This window comes from Exophiala oligosperma (assembly GCF_000835515.1).
Source record: "Exophiala oligosperma strain CBS 72588 unplaced genomic scaffold supercont1.3, whole genome shotgun sequence".
Classification (NCBI taxonomy): domain Eukaryota; kingdom Fungi; phylum Ascomycota; class Eurotiomycetes; order Chaetothyriales; family Herpotrichiellaceae; genus Exophiala; species Exophiala oligosperma.
This window is the reverse complement of record NW_015622820.1, coordinates 3,003,486-3,022,100: the sequence shown is the minus strand read 5'-3', so window position 1 is coordinate 3,022,100 and position 18,615 is coordinate 3,003,486. Positions and strand designations below refer to the sequence as shown.

Sequence of the window (18,615 nt, the reverse complement as noted above, 5' to 3'; positions counted from 1 at the left end):
AAGTCCAAGGAACGAAAACGTGACCTGACACGCAGGAAGGTGGACGTTTTCAGGCAGCTGCGGCCTATTCGAGCCTTGGGATTTAAGCTTAAAGAGCCAGTCACTCGCTTGACCTTCCCTACTCGCAGCGAAGATCTCATGCCCCGGATTACGATCACTTCATAGAGGACTCATTTCAACGTCAGCCTGGGGTTCATTACCTGGTTTCTCAAAATCATCGTGAACAGTATCTTGACTCTTCCTGTCCATTATTTCACTGTATCTGGATGGTCTGCATCAGAGACTCACCTGCCCAGTCCGTTCCTTGCGTCCTTTGACCTGTCCCACGTTCGACTTGGCCTGCGTCTCTCCTTTCCTCGAATAATGATCTGAGATTATCCTGCAACCGGACGAGATCCTTTGACTCGAGCCACTCTCTCTGTCTCCCTCGTCGCCTGCGTCTCCTTCACAAGCCCTTCGTCCACAATCATGTCTGCCTATCTCTCCTCCACACAAACGTCCGTTGCCGGCAGCGATGCCCGCACGAACGTCATCTACGCACTCGGGCGGTTGAAGGAGAAGTTCCCTGACAGGATCAGCTGGAACGAGTTGGTGGAATATGTCCTTCCACAGTACCGTCGGACGGAAGAGCAGATTATGTACTTTCGGACCTTCCTGAGTAAGAACCCAAAGGCCGATTACGACACAGAGACGGACACGTACAGGTACCGCCCTGAACACAATATCGCCTCCGGGGATGACCTGCTCAAGTACCTCCAAGGCCAAGAGTCCGCAATGGGCATCAACGTCCGCGAGTTAAAAGACACATGGCCCGATGTGGAATCCGCAATCAACAAGCTCGAAGCCCAGCATAAACTCCTCGTTGTTCGTAACAGGAAGGACAACCACCCACGCACAGTCTGGGCGGATGATCCGACCTTGCACGTGCCACTGGATCAGGAATTCAAAGATATCTGGTCGCAAATTGCCCTCCCGTCCGAGGAAGACACGATCCGGGAACTCCGTCGGATGAACCACAAATCTACTGGTGAACCTGCACGGACAGATGTTGTTGCGAAGCCCAAGACCAAGAAGAAGGCGACCAGGCGCGGTCAGAAAGTCACAAATACCCACATGCAAGGGCTGTTTAGGGACTATTCGGATAAAAGACCACAAGGAAGATAGGGTTGTCGTCTTTCGGATTGGAAACGACTGCGGAAAATCAAAAGTGATGATATCTCTACGGCAGTTTTTGACTGGAGTATGCTATTTATTTCAACAGGGCCATGGAATCGGTGGTCAACACTGGCACGGCCTACTGCCCGGGCATGACGAAAAAGGAAAATGTTATATTAAATAGAAATCGATACCCCAAGATCCCCTTTGACGGGACGGCGTTGGCTGGCGTTTTGTCGCAGTTGGTATCATCTACAAGAGTAGGTGGTCGTGGAATTCCTACCTACTCCTTGTTGCAAGGAGGAAAACAAAAATGAATGAAAAGTCAATTAATCATTTTCATACGGTGTACCAATCAAACCATGTTTGATTCTGATCTCAAAACTCCAAACTCCCAAACCATCAAGCATGGGCTGAAAAGTCATCTTATAGAATATTAGTATAGGCGCTGAGTCTGCTTCACTCATCTGTTCGAGATCAAATTCAAGTCCACCATTCCTTCTTCTGTGAACCTCGACACGCTCCGTCTTCGGTCCCCATTGACGCTCCTCGGCCTCGACCCTCCTCCACCAGCTCGATCCGTACTAGGTCCACGCTCTCTTGACGGTGATCGACCTCTACCGACTTCCTGATCGCCGTCGTCCAACATCGACGGCCTCAGTCCACCGTCCGAGTTCCTCCGGGCCGCCGCCCCGGGCCCCGAAGACGAGGACGAGGCCGTCGCCTCCTCGTACCTCGGCGGGGGCGCCACGCTCGTGCTCAAACTCGAGAAACTCGCCACGCTGGCAGGTCTCGGTCTCTGTATCATCCCGCCCCGACCGTAGGCGAACCCGTCCTGAGTGCCTCCCGCGTTCTGGAGTTCTCGGTCTTCGTCCGCGTCCCATGCCACAATCGCCGGTGCGTCGGCGTGTCTCAAGAGTCCCTGGGTCGCGGCGTTTTCGGTTTCGTTTTCGTGCCCAGGCTTGAGCTCTTCCGTTTCCTTGATCGGTGCTTCACGGGTGTTGAACCCTCCTCCGGCGTCGGCGGCACGGTATGACCCACCAGTTCTTCGTCGGCGGAGGCGCACAATCACGACGGCTACGATGGCGAGAATGACAACCACGCCAGCGACGATGATACCGATGACGGCGCCCTTGGACAAACCGGAGTTGAGATGGTTGTTGTGGTCGTTCCTGTTGCGACTGATTGTATTGGCGCCAGTGAGCGGCGAGGAGGACGAGGAGTCACCGATGTTGTGGCTTATGATGTCGTCGGGTTGGTAATTGTTGTTGAATCGATTTCGTGGGCGGGGTGCCATTTTTGCTCGACCTCTCCCAAGGTAGGTACGTAGGACGCAGATATATCGGGTGTATGACGGGCTTTGTTGTTGTTGTTTGTGCTCAATAAGTTTTCCGTGTTGGATTTCGATCGAGGTATATGTCTCCCGGACGAGATGGTAATAGTTCCTCCCTCGTATATTGACCCACCACGGTGTGATATCTCTTCGCGTCCCGAATGGCCACAAACGCCGACCGTTGTAGATGGTCCGGCTTTTGGTTTGCAATCCGGAGTGTTTCGTATTCAAGAAAAGCGAACAACTACCACCCTCGAGCAAAGGAAATGCGATTGGAAAGTGGTTTATGTTCCGTACAACGATCGTAGACAGATACGGAGGTACCGCCACTGCACCTTCGCCCCAAAGGCAACGCAAGTAAGAGACAGGTCTCAACCACCTCCTTGAAGTAAAATTGTTGACTGGGCAAAGTAAAGTGAAACAAGACACGTAATAGGTGCTGCGCCAGAGTCCAACAACAAGCGTCGAGAAAGAGAGAAAAAGAAAAGAGAAGGTTTGAAAGCAGACGGTGACAGAGTAGAAAGTAGAATAATCACATACAACCCTGGCGTCAGTTCACATTCAAAGAGTCACATAACCCTTTGTAAAAAGGGTTCTCGTAAGAAGTTGAAGGCTGTGACTGATAAGCCCCAGACACCGCACATTTCAACCCTTCGATTCGGGTTTCTGGGGCTGGTGCAAAACGCCTCGTAGGAATGTCGGATTCTGACCATGTGCCCGCAAAAGCAAGCCTGTCTTCCCACGGACGAAACGGGGGGCCAGAATTTGTGATTTACCGACAAGGTACGGAGTAGCTCGTAGCAAAAGATGGTTGGCCTTACGAATCTCCAGAGTGATTCGTGAAATTGCACAACGAGAAAATCATTGTTCGAGGCGCAGTCTTTCCGAACGCGTGTCGTTGTCTCGTTTGTCTTACGACGACAACAAGAACCTTGGGTGATGAACTATCTGGTTAATCTATTGCTCTCTCTGTCGCAATGAACATTGACTCTCTTTAATTTACCGTACCTACTCCGTAGTTATCGACATATGATGATGATGTCGCTTGATAGTGCATACTTGGGCCATAACAAGCGTTTGAACTGATGATCAAGCTTTCCAATTGTTCAAACGATGGAATGGTTAGCGCTGATGTGAGAAGTTTCAGAGACGTTTGGAATATGACCATCGTTACTCCGTACCGAATATTAAATACGGAGTACGGAATAAATATCTAGGTAGATAGTCGGCCACCGATCCGAGAACCCTCCTCAAGCGACAAGACGGTCCTCGACAAAGGGTCCTTGAACATTACATAAGACGCAGACACTCCGCAAGTGAATGTCAAGTCGAGGACCGAACATACGGAGTAATAGATACAGTGTGCAACCTCCAGTGTACGTTATTCAGCGTAGTCTATTGTGCTCATGGTGGCCCATAGGATCATAATGATTTGCAAGAAAACACAGATTTGCAAGTACTAGATATCAAGGTATGTGTCTGGGGTGGTTTTTTGTCTCGACGAGCATAAATCACACAATATCTCAAGAATGCCCATTAAGAACTCCATTAGCACCATTCTCCTTCTTCTCATGCTGAACATGATCGACCAAATCCTCAATCGTGCAGACCTTGAGGCCCCATTTCCTCCCAAACTCCAAACAAGCGTCTCGTCTCATCATGCCCGGCTCTCGCATCATGGTCTGCCCTTGTACCGGTTCTCCATCCTCGACCATCTCACAGATGACACCAGCGGGAGCTTTCCCAGCCAATCGACAAAACTCGACGGCGGCCTCGGTGTGGCCAGTCCGTTCGAGGACACCGCCATCCCGGGCTTTCAACGGGAAAACGTGTCCGGGACGTCTGAAGCTGGCCGCCGAGACCTTTGGGCTGGCCAGGGTTCTACAGGTCAAGGCACGATCGTGCGCCGAAATCCCCGTCGTGACGCTGGCGTCGTTCGAGTCGATGGAAACGGTGTAGGCCGTGCGGTTCGGGTCCTCATTGTCCACCACCATCTGAGGCAACTCCAACTCGGCCGCCAGCTTTGACGTGATGGGCGCACAGATGAGCCCGCTCGTGTATCGGACCATGAATGCCATCTTCTCGGCCGTGACGTCCTGGGCGGCGATGATCAAATCTCCTTCGTTTTCGCGGTCCTGAGAGTCCAGCACGACGATGAACTCGCCGTTGCGGAAGGCCTCGATCGTGGATTCGATCGAGTCGAATCCCTTGGGCAGAGGGCTGCGAGAAGGCATGACGATTGGGTTCAGAAATTTCGAGTCGAAGTGGTGGTAGTGGTGTTGGTAGACTGACAATGTGTCGATGCAGTCCCGCAGTACGGCCGTTCTAGGCTTCGATCTTTTTTTCTTTTTTCTACTTCGTGCCGAAGATGCCGACGATCACCTCCAAGGATACCTTAGGTATTTACGGGAGACTTGTCTCGTCACAGAAACAAATCCTTTCTCTTGTCGTGGGAAACAGGCTCTACTGCTTATCCCTCAAGCACTTGTTGAAGGATTGGGGACCCGGGACAAAATTATCGTCTTCAACCTGGCGATGATGCTGCTGACTCCAAGCGTTTTTCTTTGTACCCCGCGATTTTCAGATTTGCACACAAGATTCTTTCCAAGTCGAGGTAAGTAAGAGAAATTACTTTTTTTCCCTAGTTTGTGTCAGATTGGCAGGCCGACGTCCTGTAGATAGTTAGAAAATGCAAAGGAGATAAATTTTTGTAAGGTATGTGAAGATGGATGTTATAATCGCGACATTGAGGCCTACAAGGTAGAAAGGAAATAAGAGGGATGATGTGCAGTGGCGGGCACTATATCTTCAATGATTGAGTACGAATAGCACCACCACCTCCACCTCCGCCTTATTACGAACAAGACATCTACGAGTACGACATTCCCTCACTCACACTCACACACACACACACAACTCTCTTTCTTCCCTCGGTCAGCAGCAAGCAATAGCCACGGCCCATTTGTCATGTGCTCGAGAAAATTGGTCAGAGCCGAGCCCAGAACTGCGGAACGAAATGATCAATCAACGTGATGCATTTGTGGCTTCGGCCGGGAACCTTCGGGGCCCAGATCGTTCGACGCTCCCGGCCCTTAAGTGGAATGGCAGCGAAGGCCATAGAATAAAAAATATTCACCGTTGATAACTGTACGAGTACGAAATACGAGTGTCGGGTCAACGACGGACTACCAGATACTCGTGTAGGTTACGAAGATTCATCTCCCGTGAGACTCATGAATTACTACTGTCTGTCTGTACAAGATACTTCTTGTCGGTGCACGATAGAAATAAGCTGACCAAACAATTGTTCTTCACGAAGACTTTGCCCAATGATTTATCAAGTCTCCGCCTCTATGTCTCTTGTCTGTTTCTAGCGACAATTAAGCGTTGTTCAAAGCCGCTCCAATCGTCATACAAAACTTGCATCGAGCAGTCATTCTCTATACTGCTCGCACCGTAGCGGTGTCTCTTGGAACTCGGTGTTATAATATGTCATACAGTCATTGATTCATGAAATCCTACCATCGAATCCATCATCTCCAAATTCGCTGCCAATGCCACGACTTCTCATGACTCAATCACGTTGATCTTGCGGCCACGAGGACCCCTTGACGGTGTTTCCACTATCACTGTATCATTATCATCTTCAGCCCCCAGTGCTTCATCTTGTGTGTCGACTTGCTCCGAATATGGCAGAATATGTCTGCCCGGAAGTCGCTGCCATACCTTCGCCAGAAAATTGGATTTGGGTGGTGTCACTGTCGCGCCTTGGGGATGGTTTCCATTCTTTTTCGATCCTGGTCTTCCATTGTCCTCCTGATCATCGCGTTGGTTTTCGTCGTCGCGAAACACTTCCACCTTGAGCTTACTCCCAGTCAACACTCCTGGAGTGAAGGGTGAGATCGGCGGCCGAACGGGCAAGCATCTTCTAGCTGGCGTTGTGCATTTTTCATCATCATCAACTGGCCGGACTGGACTAGACAGAGGCGATATTGGTGGCCGTCTGCCCTGTGCTAAAGGCGAAAGCACCGATCGACCAGGGTATGTAGCTGGTAGTTTGTACCTCTTCGTTATCGAGTCCTTCTTCGACGGAGTACTAGGAGGTGTTTGTCGCGCAATTCCAGAGTTCGCTGGCACCTCGACTGTGACTTTTGTTTTCTTAACAGGTCTCGCGCCACCATGTTCATCGGTCATCGACTTTCTCTTCCGCTTTGGTTGTGTCGGTTTTGTGACTGTTAACCCGATGTCGCCTTGTCGAAGCCAGAGATCGGGTCGTCTTGATTTGAGGTCGTGAATCCAATCGTCGCAGTCCATGGCCACGAAGTCGTCAATGATACCATCCCAGGTGGTTTCTGCTGGTTTTGTGCGGTTGACAAAGATCACTCGTCCCTGGCCACCCTTGCTGGAATGCACCGCTTTCGCAAATTCTCGCACAATCTTTTGCAACCCGAATACTTTGAGTGACGTGCCCATGATGACCAAAACCTCAGGCTGACTACCGGCGTCAAAGGGGATCAACGGGGTTAGCAGCGTGTTTGATGGATGGTCTTCTCCGTATAAGACGATGTTTGGTCGGAGTGATCCGACCGCAAGACCTCTTTTTCCGCTGGCCTGTCTCTGCTCGCTCTTGCTGTAACATTGCTGGCAGCTTGGCGCGGCGCCTTCGAGGTAAATCTGAGTTTCCTCATCCGTCCATTCAAATTGTGTGGCGCACATGCTGCACCGCAACCTCTCCAAGTCACCATGCAGCTGCACTACTTCGCAACCTCCATCGAAATCAGTGCCAGGAGTATGTAAAGGTCGTGGTACTTCATAGTGTTTCTTCATGAATCGTCGCTTGTTGCCTTTGCCTCGTGTCAAGTCAGTCACCAACCCTTCTCTTCCTTCTAGACCATCGATGTTCTGAGTATAGCACCGCACCAATCGACCACCATCGCGAAGAACCCTGATGAACTTGTGGGTCGAGCTCGTAGACTGCACTTCGTCGCGTATCTTCTGACGCAAGGAAGCAATGAACTGATAGAATAAGGTCGTTGATGCTGCATTTTGGAAAACTCGCGAATCAAAAAGGTCCTGTCCCTTCAGCTTTGATGAGGGACTGGCGGATGCTCGTCGGCTTGTGAATGATGAAGTTGATGATTGTGAGGAGAAGAAGTTAGAGTCGTCGGTATCTGAACAATACTTTGAAGGGGTGGATGGTTGGGAAGCTGGAGGAGTGGGTAGGAGTGCTTGTTCGGGGATGATGTTGTACAGTCCGTCCTTGGAACGGAAATCCTAGGCATTGTCAGTTGTGTAATAGCTTGGAAATCGTATATCGGTACCGGGATGCCACAACTCGTGCTGATTCCAGCGCCGGTCACGAGAAGGACCTTGTGCGACCTCGCGAGGACATCGGCTATCTCCTGCAAAGGTCGATCGTCGCCGGGAATAAGCTCTCGTACGACCATCTTCGCTGAGTTCAGGGCTTTATTTCCCGTTCGTCGTCGCAGATATCGGCCAGACAGAAGTAAACTGCAACAAGCGTGAACAGTGATGTAGGAATGATCAACTTGTTGAGCGAGAGTCGTGACTTATGCTGAAGTCCGAGTCCACGGCTCTGAGCGTCGCGTCAAGTTCGCGTCTACACGATATTCACGGCCCACCAGGACAGGCGCATGGAGCAGATTCCTTGTGCAAGACGCGTACAAGAACGTGAATACACATATGGTTCGGGTGAATAGACTGTGCGAATCGCGACCATAAGGATGAGAATTTGAATATTGTCCAGAACAAAAGAGTTCTGGTTGTGTGTTGGAAGAGCTCAAGGTTGTTTATGGTTGAGGCTCTGGAATTCGCCAATCAGACGTTGCTAACATAGAAGATCGGCAACTAGATAGTTAGCTCCGGCTGTAGCCGATCCCAGTTGTAAGAAGCTATCGAAGGTCACCACTCGACTCCAGACTGTACCTTCAGCTTGGGCGACACAGGGAGTACCTGGAGTTGTGCGCATATGTTTGTGAGAATCTGGTAGTTTTGTAGTTCATGCTGCCTTGCAGACGGCAACGCGCGTCCAAATGTGGACATCTGTTAGAGCTCAGTAGTGGCCCCCGAAGCATATGGAGGGACCAGAATACTTGATGGCTGTATACATTGCACAGGATCTTATTACACTATCAATTCTCAACTCAAGCAATTTTCCGTCTCTTATGACAATCCGCAGTCTCTGCAAAAGATGCCGAGGGAAGAACAGCGCCATCACGCTCCCATTCAGATTGATAGATAACCGACCAACCCATACTATCTTCGACTGCTTTTCGTGGTTCACTCGGTGGCTTGGTACTGACAGCTATGTCGTCTTCCTTCTTGGACAGCTTTCCGGCGTGGCCGAGAATCGTCAGCAACTTTGACGCCTCTTGTTGTCCTGCCAATTGATCGAGATGCTCCAGATATTCCTCTTCATCAAGTGATGAAGGTTCTCCGGAGACATCAGTCGATGAATCTTGAGCAGAAGAGTTTACTGTTGCCTCATCGCTGTCATTTTCCGACAAAGCAATCGAGGAGGAGTGATTGCTAGCTTCGTGTTCTTCTTGGTCACCTGTCACACTGCTGCTGGTCGAGCTAGCCTGAGAATCATCGCGGCTTCGACGTGAGTCCTCTGAAGCAGAGGACGTAGACCTTTCTAGTTTAGAGACTGATAGGGCGGCTTCCACCTCATCGTACGCCATCACATCTCTCACACTGCCGCCCTTCCTGTGTCCGCTTCCAATGATTGATAATTGATTCCTCTTCGGAAGTCTGACCCAGAAATTTCTTAAGCTAGTTTCGGCTCCCAACACAGTAAGTGCCGCGGAGACATCTTCATTTCTGATGAGACGACTGGGTTTGTAGTGGGCTGACGTTGACGCGCGGATGCGGGAACATGCCATGAAGATGCAAGTCTGAACCACCCTCTGCGTAAAACTAGTGACAAGATCGTGCATCTCTGTCACCATGTCCATAGTCATCGCAGGGCGTTGCCCTTCCTCAACAAGCTGATGCCAGGTCGTGGCATCTTCATGGCCCGAGTTCATGAAAAATCGTTCACTCAAGCTTAGAAAGGTTGAAAGATGGTAGAGAGACAAGACCCTCTCAGCCTCTTGTTCATCCTCGGCCTCGGACCCCAACTCTGAATTATTAATGGTCTCCTTTCCATCCTCCTTGGCATCCAGCTCTGCGGCTTTTGTAGCATCAATCAGCCACGTCTGTGTCTCGCGTTGGGCTACAGCGAAATCAAAGTGTTCCTGGAATGCCTCAAGTGCTGCTGCGGCCTGGTCAAGCATAACCTCACATCCCTCATCAATCTCGAAAGCGGCAGGTATCTCGGCATGTGAGATATTTCTAGGTCGAGCCTCAAAAAGCTGACGGTCAGCCTCCTGGTCTCGAAGACTGTCCAGGTAGACTTTGACCTCGACTTCGGACTTCGAATCGATGAGGCGAGAGATCCCTTGTATGTCGTGTCTACCTTTACGACAGAGAGCCTGGAACAAAGTGGCCTTCTCCGCAGGCTCCCAAGTTACAGCTCCAAGCTGAGTGGCAGGGAGCTCAGGTGCTGAATCATTGTCTTCAGGCGTTTCGAAAGTCCTTTTGAACAATTCGAGATAGTTGTCATTATAGTGTCGTCGAAATCGATCCCATTTTCGCTCGTGAAAGGATATTGCTGAAGTTGGTCCAGTATTTTGTACATCTGTTGCGGTAGCGAAGTCACCATCTCTTGGTGAACTAGGCTTGCACAGAATAGACATTTCATCCTGGTTGCCGTCGTCGGACATTGTCGGGGTCTAGGTGCACCGTGAGGGGCATAGCATGCAACAGACTGTAACCAAGTGGTTGCCTCGGGGCATGCATAGCGGCCTTGCAGGTTCGCCGTGTATTTAGCTAATTGTAGGAACTGTGTAGAGCGGCGCAAGTTTTACAAGTGAAGGAGCAAGATAGATGAAAGCCAAGATCAGTAAAGATAACTCCAATTCGGGAAAGTGCGCCGAGGGGTCAACGCCACTCTGGGACTAAAATCATATATCCTATCTATTTCAAGCCTGTATCACACGCTTCATCTACCGAGTTTTTTATGTTCCTTTGAACATGTTCAAAATCTGTTTAGTTGAAATGAGGAGTGTTCAAGGCCAAACCCATAGTACAGCCGCCGAGTAGTCCAGCAGCAGGGATCGTAATGAACCAAGACAGAAGAAGCAGGAAAACTCGCTGCCAGTTGACCGCCTTGAAACTGCCGTTGCAAAGACCGACACCGACGGTGGCGCCGGTGATACACATGGATGTGGAAACTGGCAACTTGTATTGCGAGAATATCAATACAGTGATAGCGGCACCCATTTCCATGGATGAGCCACGGCTTGGCGAATGATATGTGATCTTGTTGCCCATAACTGCAGTAACGTCAGCATAGTGTACAGGATCGTCGGGGGCATGACGGAGACAACTCACCCTTCATAATGTTGTAGCCGTAAGTCATGAAGCCGATACAGAGGGTCAGGGTAATGACCGCAATTTGCCACAAGGGGACATCCTCCTTAGTAGCAGCAGGTCTTCCAGTGGTCCACGCAGCGTACATACCAGCCCACACACCCACGGCGTTGCCAACGTCGTTGGCACCGTGAGCAAATGAGGCAGTACAGGCGGTGATGATCTGGACGAAGGAATACAGATACTCAACCTCGTTGGAATATTTGGTTGCATGGGCATATGTGCGTGCCATACGTTTTCCCTCAGGAGTTCCTTCAAGGCCAATTTGTGCAGTGTGGATATCATAGTGAGTACCGTAAAGGAGTGCCACTACAAGCATCGCTGGGATCCTTTTGAGTGCCGTGAGAATGTTGTGGGTTTCGTACAAGGAGCCAGCACCCATGGGATTTTCGTGAAGCGTGCGCATGGCCCAGCCAAGAGGGTTTGCCTTCTTCCGAATGTTTGCGTGATGTCGCTCACGAGCCAGTCTCATCATCTTCTTGTAGTCGGAGGAATCCATCTCATGCTGAAGTGAGTGAGGCTCGGGGACGCTGGTAGTGTTAGGCTGGGCATGGGTGATCTTCTCAGAGGGGATTCCGGCTTCGGTGGGTTGCTTCAGATCCTGCTTAGCCACATCGGTGGAATCCGCGTCACTGTCGTCGGGATATTGGACGACCTCGAAGTTTGGCACTTTCGCTGATGCATCCTTGTTGGCGGGTAGTCTCCATAGCAGCGGACCCTTGACGACTTCCCACCATTTCAGCTCTTGAACATTCTTGATGACCTTTGCGTGAACAAAGGGCAGGAAAAAGATGACCGACAGCAGACAAAGGGCAAAACCAGAACCAAGGGTAACACCTGCAATCCAGTAGGCTGGCTTTTTGCTGAGTCCCAGCCTTGGAGAACCCTTGTAGACGATTGTCAAGGTACAGACTGTGCCAGCAATGAGGAAGAAGAACGGAGACGTCCAGACAGCCCAGGGAACCGGGTTCTTGCGTATGTGAACAATGAGCTTGATGAGCATGAAAATTATAGCCCCAAAGCATCCTGCGATGAAAGGGGCCATCAGCAGTCCGGCGAAGATGGCGCCTACACCCTGGCCACCATTCCAGCCCCAAGTGACGCCTTTAGTGCCAACGGTTGCTATTCCCACACCCACCAGTGCAGAGATAAGCGAGTAGGTGGATGAGACGTGGATGTTATTCATACTGCACCACATGACCCACGTACCAGCACCGGCAGCAGCACAGGCAAAGGCGAGTAGTTGTACCCCAGCGTTCCCTTGGAAGGCTTCCGGAGATATGATTCCATTCTTGATTGTCGAGGCTGTCCGTGCACCGACAGTCAAAGCGCCTATCAATTCGAAAACAAAGGCGCAGACCATGGCCGCACGGTAATTCAGCGATCTGGAGGAGACACTGGTCGCCCATGAATTGGCAACATCATCTGGTGGGCACAATTGGATCAGGTTGGTGACCAATGATACAAGCATTTGCCTAGAAGATAGCATAGGCAAGGGTCAAAGACTCACTGGCTCCGTTGTTGAATGCCTCTAGAAGGGCAAAGATGGTGCCAATGGCAAAAACATAGGTGTAATCTGAGAGCACCATGGTGTTGTAAGTCTGCCTGGAAGGCTATGTTGTGTCTATACGAAGAGGTGATATATCGATACAGAATAGACCTCATCTGGAAGGAGGCCATGGTGGGCGACATTTATACCCCTCGAGAGGGTGAAAATCCAATTCCCTAGCAGTACTATGTTGCAATAGATGACCCTCTCGGGACCCTAGTGAAGCTCGATATGAAGTCCACCTTCGACAGTTGGACCAACAGAGGATGGCGGGTTCGTGCCAAGGGCGGACTTCAATGCCAAGAATTGGGAGGACAATCTTGGCAGGGAATTGGAATTCTTGGCTCCAACTCCCTCTTCCAATCCGAAGCGATTATATACCACGTGCCCTTTGACCACAGCCTCCCTACAACAACCTGACTCTTCTTGGCCAACGTGAATTTTCTGCAGAGTTGTTTCTAGAATGGTTAGAACGGAGTCCATATGCATCGAGACACGTCCTTGAGAGCAAGATACAGAAGCAATTTCGATGCCTTCCATAGCATCTTCAACACGTGAAGCTGGATGAACCATCTGATGGGCTCGCCTACCTCCGTACAGTCGCTTGGCAAGCGAAGCCTGTGGTAATCAAGACTCTTCTGGGCCTTTAATATGCTTGAACCGATGTTCTCTCCACTCACGCGACAGGGTTCACGCGCAACATGCCACACACGGCAACCGCGCCCAGGTCCCCATATTGACAATCTCATTGAAGTTGAGGGTTCTCCTTGCGACGATTCGACTACGTCAGTAAGCACAGGGATCTGAGGTGTTCAGCGTGTGGAGGTTATGGAAGCTTGTCAGTTGAGATTTCGAAGAAGATGCGACGCCTTTCTCTAGGGTTTTAGGGACTGGTCCTGGGCGAAATTTGTCTATCATTGAAGTGGTCTATGCACGTGAGAGTCATGCACGAGTCGTCGCACGCGAACAACCTGGAATGGGCACCAACTCTTTCCGCGTGTGTCTGACACACCGTAACCTCCATCATCACCTCACCCCATCAACCTCTGTGTTACGCTGGGCCTCGTGGTTACATTCTTTGCCGTCGTTGGCGGTAAGACCTAGTCCTCAAAGAACATTACTACTATTCGTTTCTTCATCTAAGCTCGAGGAGATCCACAAGCCACTGCGATCAGATGCAGTGCTCCACGAGTTCGGGAAGCCGAGGGGACTGGGATTGAACACTTCGCCGATCAGTTCGTGCCGGTATTCAGAGTCATGCCAGATCCAAGAGAAGCTCGGCTAATAGCATAAAACTCAGAGCCTCATCAGACGTCTGAAATTGCCAGACAATTAAATTTCCAGCGATGATCAGAACATTACTAATGCCACTTGCACAGCTACGACACTTTCGCCTGATATCATACCTTCTGAGAAACTGCGTGCGGTGTGCGGATCAGCAATTATGCCAACCAGCAGAGGATGATGTGTCTAATCTATCGGCCTCTTAGATATGTGCGCTGTTCGTGTCGATGACACCCTCTTGCTGGTGACCCAGACATCCAAAGCTTGCGGTGTAATCCTCAATCGAAGACATTCGAAGCGAGATGACAGATTTCAGGCTAGCATAGTGTCTCGCCTGGCCTGTGAAACGATTAAACTGTGACGTGGGACGACAGACAGGTATTCAGCGTCGAAGCATACATCTAGGAGGCACGCCATGAGTATGAGCACGACCACAGGGGCGCCAATGCAGATTTGTTTGAACTCTGCAGCCTTTGGGCGAAGTGTATATGAGCCTTGATATCTTCTTCTGCTACAACGCTCTGCACCGCTACTTCGTACCGATGCATTTCGTTATTTTGATTCGCGTACACTATGGAAGCAAAAGTGTAGGGACACTCTGTCATGGGCATAATCGCCTCCAATAGCGTTGAATACCACCCCAATGACTTTGGGCCTTTCAACCACTCTAGGCGCTGCTATTGCATGGGAGTCAAATTCCAGGCGGACTTCAAATACAGCGATTATGGTCGTTGAATGGGGGATGGTTCCTCTGTGGTACAATACGCAATGCATATCGATTTCTCGTCAATCCCCTAATTTGGCATAGTACAGCCTTGCCCTCTTCCTTGCCTGCGTACTCGTATGGAAACTCCGTTGTCTGTCACACTTTGATCCCAACTTGAGCACCCATTGCACAATGCCCAAGTCAATATTATGTTGTCATGTCCTCGGTGGCTAAGTAGGACCACACATACAGCGAAATATCTTCTAGACAGTCGGCTACCTTATCGAGCTCTCGCGAGTGTTGCCAGTGCTCCGCCGCCAGTACTTCGGGAGGAAGCAATACGCCTTCGCGAGTACCAGGAGGAATGCATCCAGTCCGTCCTTTCATACCTTGGTAGAGGGCACAAGCGCCTGGGTATATCACTAGCCACAGGCAGCGGCAAGACGGTAGTGGTGCTTACCTCCCCTGTCGCAACCATGCTGATCTTGCTAGGTCATCTTTACGCAACTAATTGGCCGTGTTGTTCCTCCTACGAGCGATGCCCAGCAGACCCTCATTCTCGCCCACCGGCGTGAGCTTGTCGAACAAGCTGCCCGGCACTGCGAGCGAGCCTACCCGCACAAGAGCATTGAGATAGAAATGGGTGAAACACATGCCTCAGGTGCAGCAGACATAACCGTCGCTTCAGTCCGCAGCATGGTCTCGGGTGACCGCCTTTCGAAATACCGTGCAGATCGCTTCAAGCTCGTTCTTGTCGACGAGGCGCACCACATCGTGGCTCCGGGCTACCTACAAATCCTATCTCACTTTGGACTCAAGGAACAGGGCCCAACGTCTCCGGCACTAGTCGGCGTCAGTGCGACATTTTCCCGCTTCGATGGCCTACGACTAGGCGCAGCGGTCGACCACATCGTCTACCACAAAGACTATGTTGACATGATTGGTGAAAAGTGGTTGTCGGATGTAATCTTCACGACTGTCAAGTCCAAAGCCGACCTGTCGAAAGTTAGGGCAGGCCGTGATGGCGACTTCCAACCCGGCCAGCTCTCGTCTGCCGTAAACACAGAAATCACAAACGATATTACGGTCAAGGCGTGGTTGAGTGAAGCAGGTGATCGGAAGTCGACGTTGGTCTTCTGCGTCGATCTCGCGCACGTTTCGAGCTTGACGTCCACATTCCGCAGACACGGGATCGATGCGCAGTACATAACAGGCGCGACGAAGAAGCGAGTGCGTGCCGAGCGGCTTGACGCTTTCAGGAACCGCGAATTCCCCGTACTGTTAAATTGTGGCGTCTTTACCGAAGGCACGGATATGCCCAATATCGACTGCGTATTGCTGGCTAGGCCCACGAAATCAAGGAATCTCCTCGTGCAGATGATCGGTCGCGGAATGCGCTTGTACCCGGACAAGAAAGATTGCCACGTCATTGATATGGTAGCGAGTCTGGAGACGGGTATTGTCACGGTCCCCACGCTCTTTGGCCTCGACCCAGACGAAATGGTCAAGGGCGCGAAAGTCGGCGAACTGAAAGCGCTGAAGGACAGGGACAAGCGTCACCATCAAGATCCATCTACTATGACGCAAGACCCGTCAGACCTACGACGAGGCCTAGGGGCGATGGGCGACCACAGGCTCGACTTTACACATTACGAAACAGTGCACGATTTGATCGAGGACACCTCTGGCGAACGACATGTTCGCGCAATGTCCCCCAACGCCTGGGTGCAGGTCGATTCACAAAAGTACATCCTCGTGGCCAAGGGTGGCGTGTTGACCCTCGAGTCTCGGATCCCCGCGACGGCCTCGAACAGCGGCCGCCAACCTCAGTTCAGCGTGGTATGGAAGCATTCCCTTGCCATGACGGAGGCGAGTAAATCGCCGTGGTCTCGGCCCAGGGTTGTCGCAACCGCCAGCACGCTCTCCGACGCCCTACACGCAGCAGATACATTTGCCAGCACGAAGTTTGACAGGGTGTTCATCGCGACGAGTTCGAGCTGGAGAAAGTCTCCCGCCAGTGAAGGACAGCTGCAGTTCCTCAACCGCATGCGTGATGTGACCACGGACGATGACGTCGAGCCGCTGACTGGCGACGACGTCACAAAAGGCCAGGCGGCCGACATGATCACCAAGCTCAAGTTCGGGGCCCGAGGACGGTTTGACAAGTTGCAGATGAAGAAGCGGCGGGCCGAGAAAGAGCTGGAAAAGGTTCAAAAGACCCAAGCGATGAGGGAGCGAGAAACGGTCAGAGTCGGGCCATTGGAGGCTTGACAATCAAACAAATACAGTTTTTGACATGAATTTATATTTGCAGTACTCGCTCTAGCATGATAAATAATACATTCCTCCCTCATCTCCACGCGCATACAATAACTTTCTCCCTCTGTTGAGGCTGGACAGGTAGATTATGGCTCATTCCCGATAACTCTTCCGCTGTACACCAAAAGTGGGAGCCAGCGGCACCAATTGTTCCAAAAAAAGAGTTTGCTTCAGTTTGCTTTTTTAGCATTCTTGAGCTCGGTCGTTGCTTCGCTTATTTGAGGTGGCTGATGATGGCCTGTGCATATTCGTGTGTCTTTGCCTTACCGCCCAAATCACCGGTCAGGGTTTTGCCCTCGGCCAGGGTGTCGAAGATGGCAGTCTCGATCTTGGTGGCGTGTTCGTTCAATCCCATGTGCCGTAACATCATGATACTGCTGAGAAGCAGGGCGGTCGGGTTGGCGAGGGCCTTACCTGCGATGTCCGGAGCTGAACCGTGGACGGCCTCGAAGATGGAGCATTCGTCACCGATGTTTCCGGAAGGAGTGAGACCGAGGCCGCCGATCAAGCCGGCGCACATGTCGGACAAGATGTCACCGTACAAGTTGGGCATGACGAGGACCTTGTCGGAGTACGGGCCGGGGTCGGTGGTGATCTTCAGACAGGCATTGTCGAGGAGCTCAGCGTCGAATTCGATGTCGGGGAAATCTTTGGCCACGTCTCTTGCGGTGCTGAGGAAGAGACCGTCGGACATCTTCATGATGGTGGCCTTGTGGACCACGCGGACCTTCTTCTTGTTGACGTCCCGGGCATACTGGAACGCGTACCTCAAGACTCTTTCTGACGCCTGGCGGGTGATGAGCTTAATGGACTGCACGACGCCGTCTACAACGACGTGCTCAATGCCAGAGTATTCTCCTTCGGTGTTTTCTCGAATCAACACTGTGTCCACGTTGTCGTAGGCGGTCTTGTAGCCCTGGATGCTTCGGCACGGACGGACGTTGGCAAAGAGGTTAAAGGTTCGGCGGAGAGTGAGGTTGAGGGAGACGTGTCCCTTGCCGACAGGCGTCGCCAGAGGCCCCTTCAAAGCAACATAGTTCTTTTCCACCGACTTGATGGACTCTTCAGGGATCGTTGTTCTGCCGTCTACCAGGCGAGGGGTGACGTCCACGGACTCCCACACGATTGGTACCTTTGCGGCCTTGTAGATGTCCTTGACCGACTGCGAAATCTCAGGACCGATACCGTCTCCTTCTATCAATGTGACTGTGTAATTTCCATCCGGTCCCTTGGTACCCTTGAACTTGGCGACCTTGTCCTGCTCCTTCGTGGTGATGAAACGCTTAGGCTGTGCCTGGAATATTGAAGTTAGCAACTACTTATGCTTAAAAAAGCTTTCTCAGAGTCGCCAAAACCAACCTGGAAGGATGCAGCAGCCCATTTGGGCTGTTGATAGGCTTTTCGCAAGCATTGGCGTGCCGGGGCAGCAAATGCTCTTGAGGCGATCATGGCGGCGAGTGCTGCAGGAGTGAAGTTACAAATTGTTATGTGATAACTTCACGACAGGCTCCGAGTTACAGCTGGCAGCATCGAACGAGCAACCGAGGGCACAATGAAGCTGCTGTTGTGAGTCGGGTTGTGCTGGAAGAGGTGGAGCTGTAGAGGAGCATGCTTTTTTATCTGCGCAAGAAACGCAGCAAAAGCAGGAGCAAGCAGAAGCCAATTGCATCACATCCGCGACTGGGCCAAATCTGCGCAGCTCAAGCAACCGGCGACATCGGCAGAGTTTCGGCACTTCACGTGACTAAACTTCACGTGATGCCAAGATATCGC

The 18,615-nt window shown here is 51.3% G+C and overlaps 8 protein-coding genes across 8 annotated transcripts; 2 read left to right on the top strand and 6 right to left on the bottom strand.

The window, feature by feature from the left end:
* Window positions 1-184: 184 nt before the first annotated feature.
* Window positions 185-1,531, top strand: PV06_03838 (uncharacterized protein). The gene has a single exon (XM_016404657.1). It carries the CDS (start codon window positions 469-471, stop codon window positions 1,162-1,164), a length of 696 nt encoding a protein of 231 aa, XP_016265662.1. The 5' UTR covers window positions 185-468; the 3' UTR covers window positions 1,165-1,531.
* Window positions 1,505-2,885, bottom strand: PV06_03837 (uncharacterized protein). The gene has a single exon (XM_016404656.1). The coding sequence runs from the start codon at window positions 2,450-2,452 to the stop codon at window positions 1,619-1,621; it is 834 nt and encodes a 277-aa protein (XP_016265661.1). The 5' UTR covers window positions 2,453-2,885; the 3' UTR covers window positions 1,505-1,618.
* A 965-nt stretch (window positions 2,886-3,850) lies between these two features.
* PV06_03836 (3,4-dihydroxy-2-butanone-4-phosphate synthase) lies at window positions 3,851-5,323 on the bottom strand. The gene has a single exon (XM_016404655.1). The coding sequence runs from the start codon at window positions 4,720-4,722 to the stop codon at window positions 4,012-4,014; it is 711 nt and encodes a 236-aa protein (XP_016265660.1). The 5' UTR covers window positions 4,723-5,323; the 3' UTR covers window positions 3,851-4,011.
* A 462-nt stretch (window positions 5,324-5,785) lies between these two features.
* PV06_03835 (uncharacterized protein) lies at window positions 5,786-8,243 on the bottom strand. The gene is made up of 2 exons (XM_016404654.1): window positions 7,810-8,243; window positions 5,786-7,762 (listed from the first exon to the last, which is right to left on the bottom strand). The coding sequence occupies exons 1-2, from the start codon at window positions 7,933-7,935 to the stop codon at window positions 6,056-6,058; spliced, it is 1,833 nt and encodes a 610-aa protein (XP_016265659.1). The 5' UTR covers window positions 7,936-8,243; the 3' UTR covers window positions 5,786-6,055.
* A 409-nt stretch (window positions 8,244-8,652) lies between these two features.
* Window positions 8,653-10,387, bottom strand: PV06_03834 (uncharacterized protein; the record flags this gene model as incomplete). Its single annotated transcript, XM_016404653.1, has 1 exon — window positions 8,653-10,387. Exon 1 carries the CDS (start codon window positions 10,273-10,275, stop codon window positions 8,653-8,655), a length of 1,623 nt encoding a protein of 540 aa, XP_016265658.1. The 5' UTR covers window positions 10,276-10,387.
* Window positions 10,388-10,600: 213 nt separating this feature from the next.
* On the bottom strand, window positions 10,601-12,573 carry PV06_03833 (uncharacterized protein; the record flags this gene model as incomplete). The annotated part of the gene is made up of 3 exons (XM_016404652.1): window positions 10,601-10,887; window positions 10,946-12,409; window positions 12,495-12,573. 3 exons carry the CDS (start codon window positions 12,571-12,573, stop codon window positions 10,601-10,603), a joined length of 1,830 nt encoding a protein of 609 aa, XP_016265657.1.
* Window positions 12,574-14,702: 2,129 nt separating this feature from the next.
* Window positions 14,703-16,869, top strand: PV06_03832 (uncharacterized protein). Its single transcript, XM_016404651.1, has 2 exons — window positions 14,703-14,969; window positions 15,016-16,869. Exons 1-2 carry the CDS (start codon window positions 14,733-14,735, stop codon window positions 16,792-16,794), a joined length of 2,016 nt encoding a protein of 671 aa, XP_016265656.1. The 5' UTR covers window positions 14,703-14,732; the 3' UTR covers window positions 16,795-16,869.
* PV06_03831 (isocitrate dehydrogenase [NAD] subunit 2, mitochondrial) lies at window positions 16,807-18,459 on the bottom strand. The gene is made up of 2 exons (XM_016404650.1): window positions 18,202-18,459; window positions 16,807-18,136 (listed from the first exon to the last, which is right to left on the bottom strand). The coding sequence occupies exons 1-2, from the start codon at window positions 18,289-18,291 to the stop codon at window positions 17,057-17,059; spliced, it is 1,170 nt and encodes a 389-aa protein (XP_016265655.1). The 5' UTR covers window positions 18,292-18,459; the 3' UTR covers window positions 16,807-17,056.
* Between the last annotated feature and the right edge of the window lie 156 nt (window positions 18,460-18,615).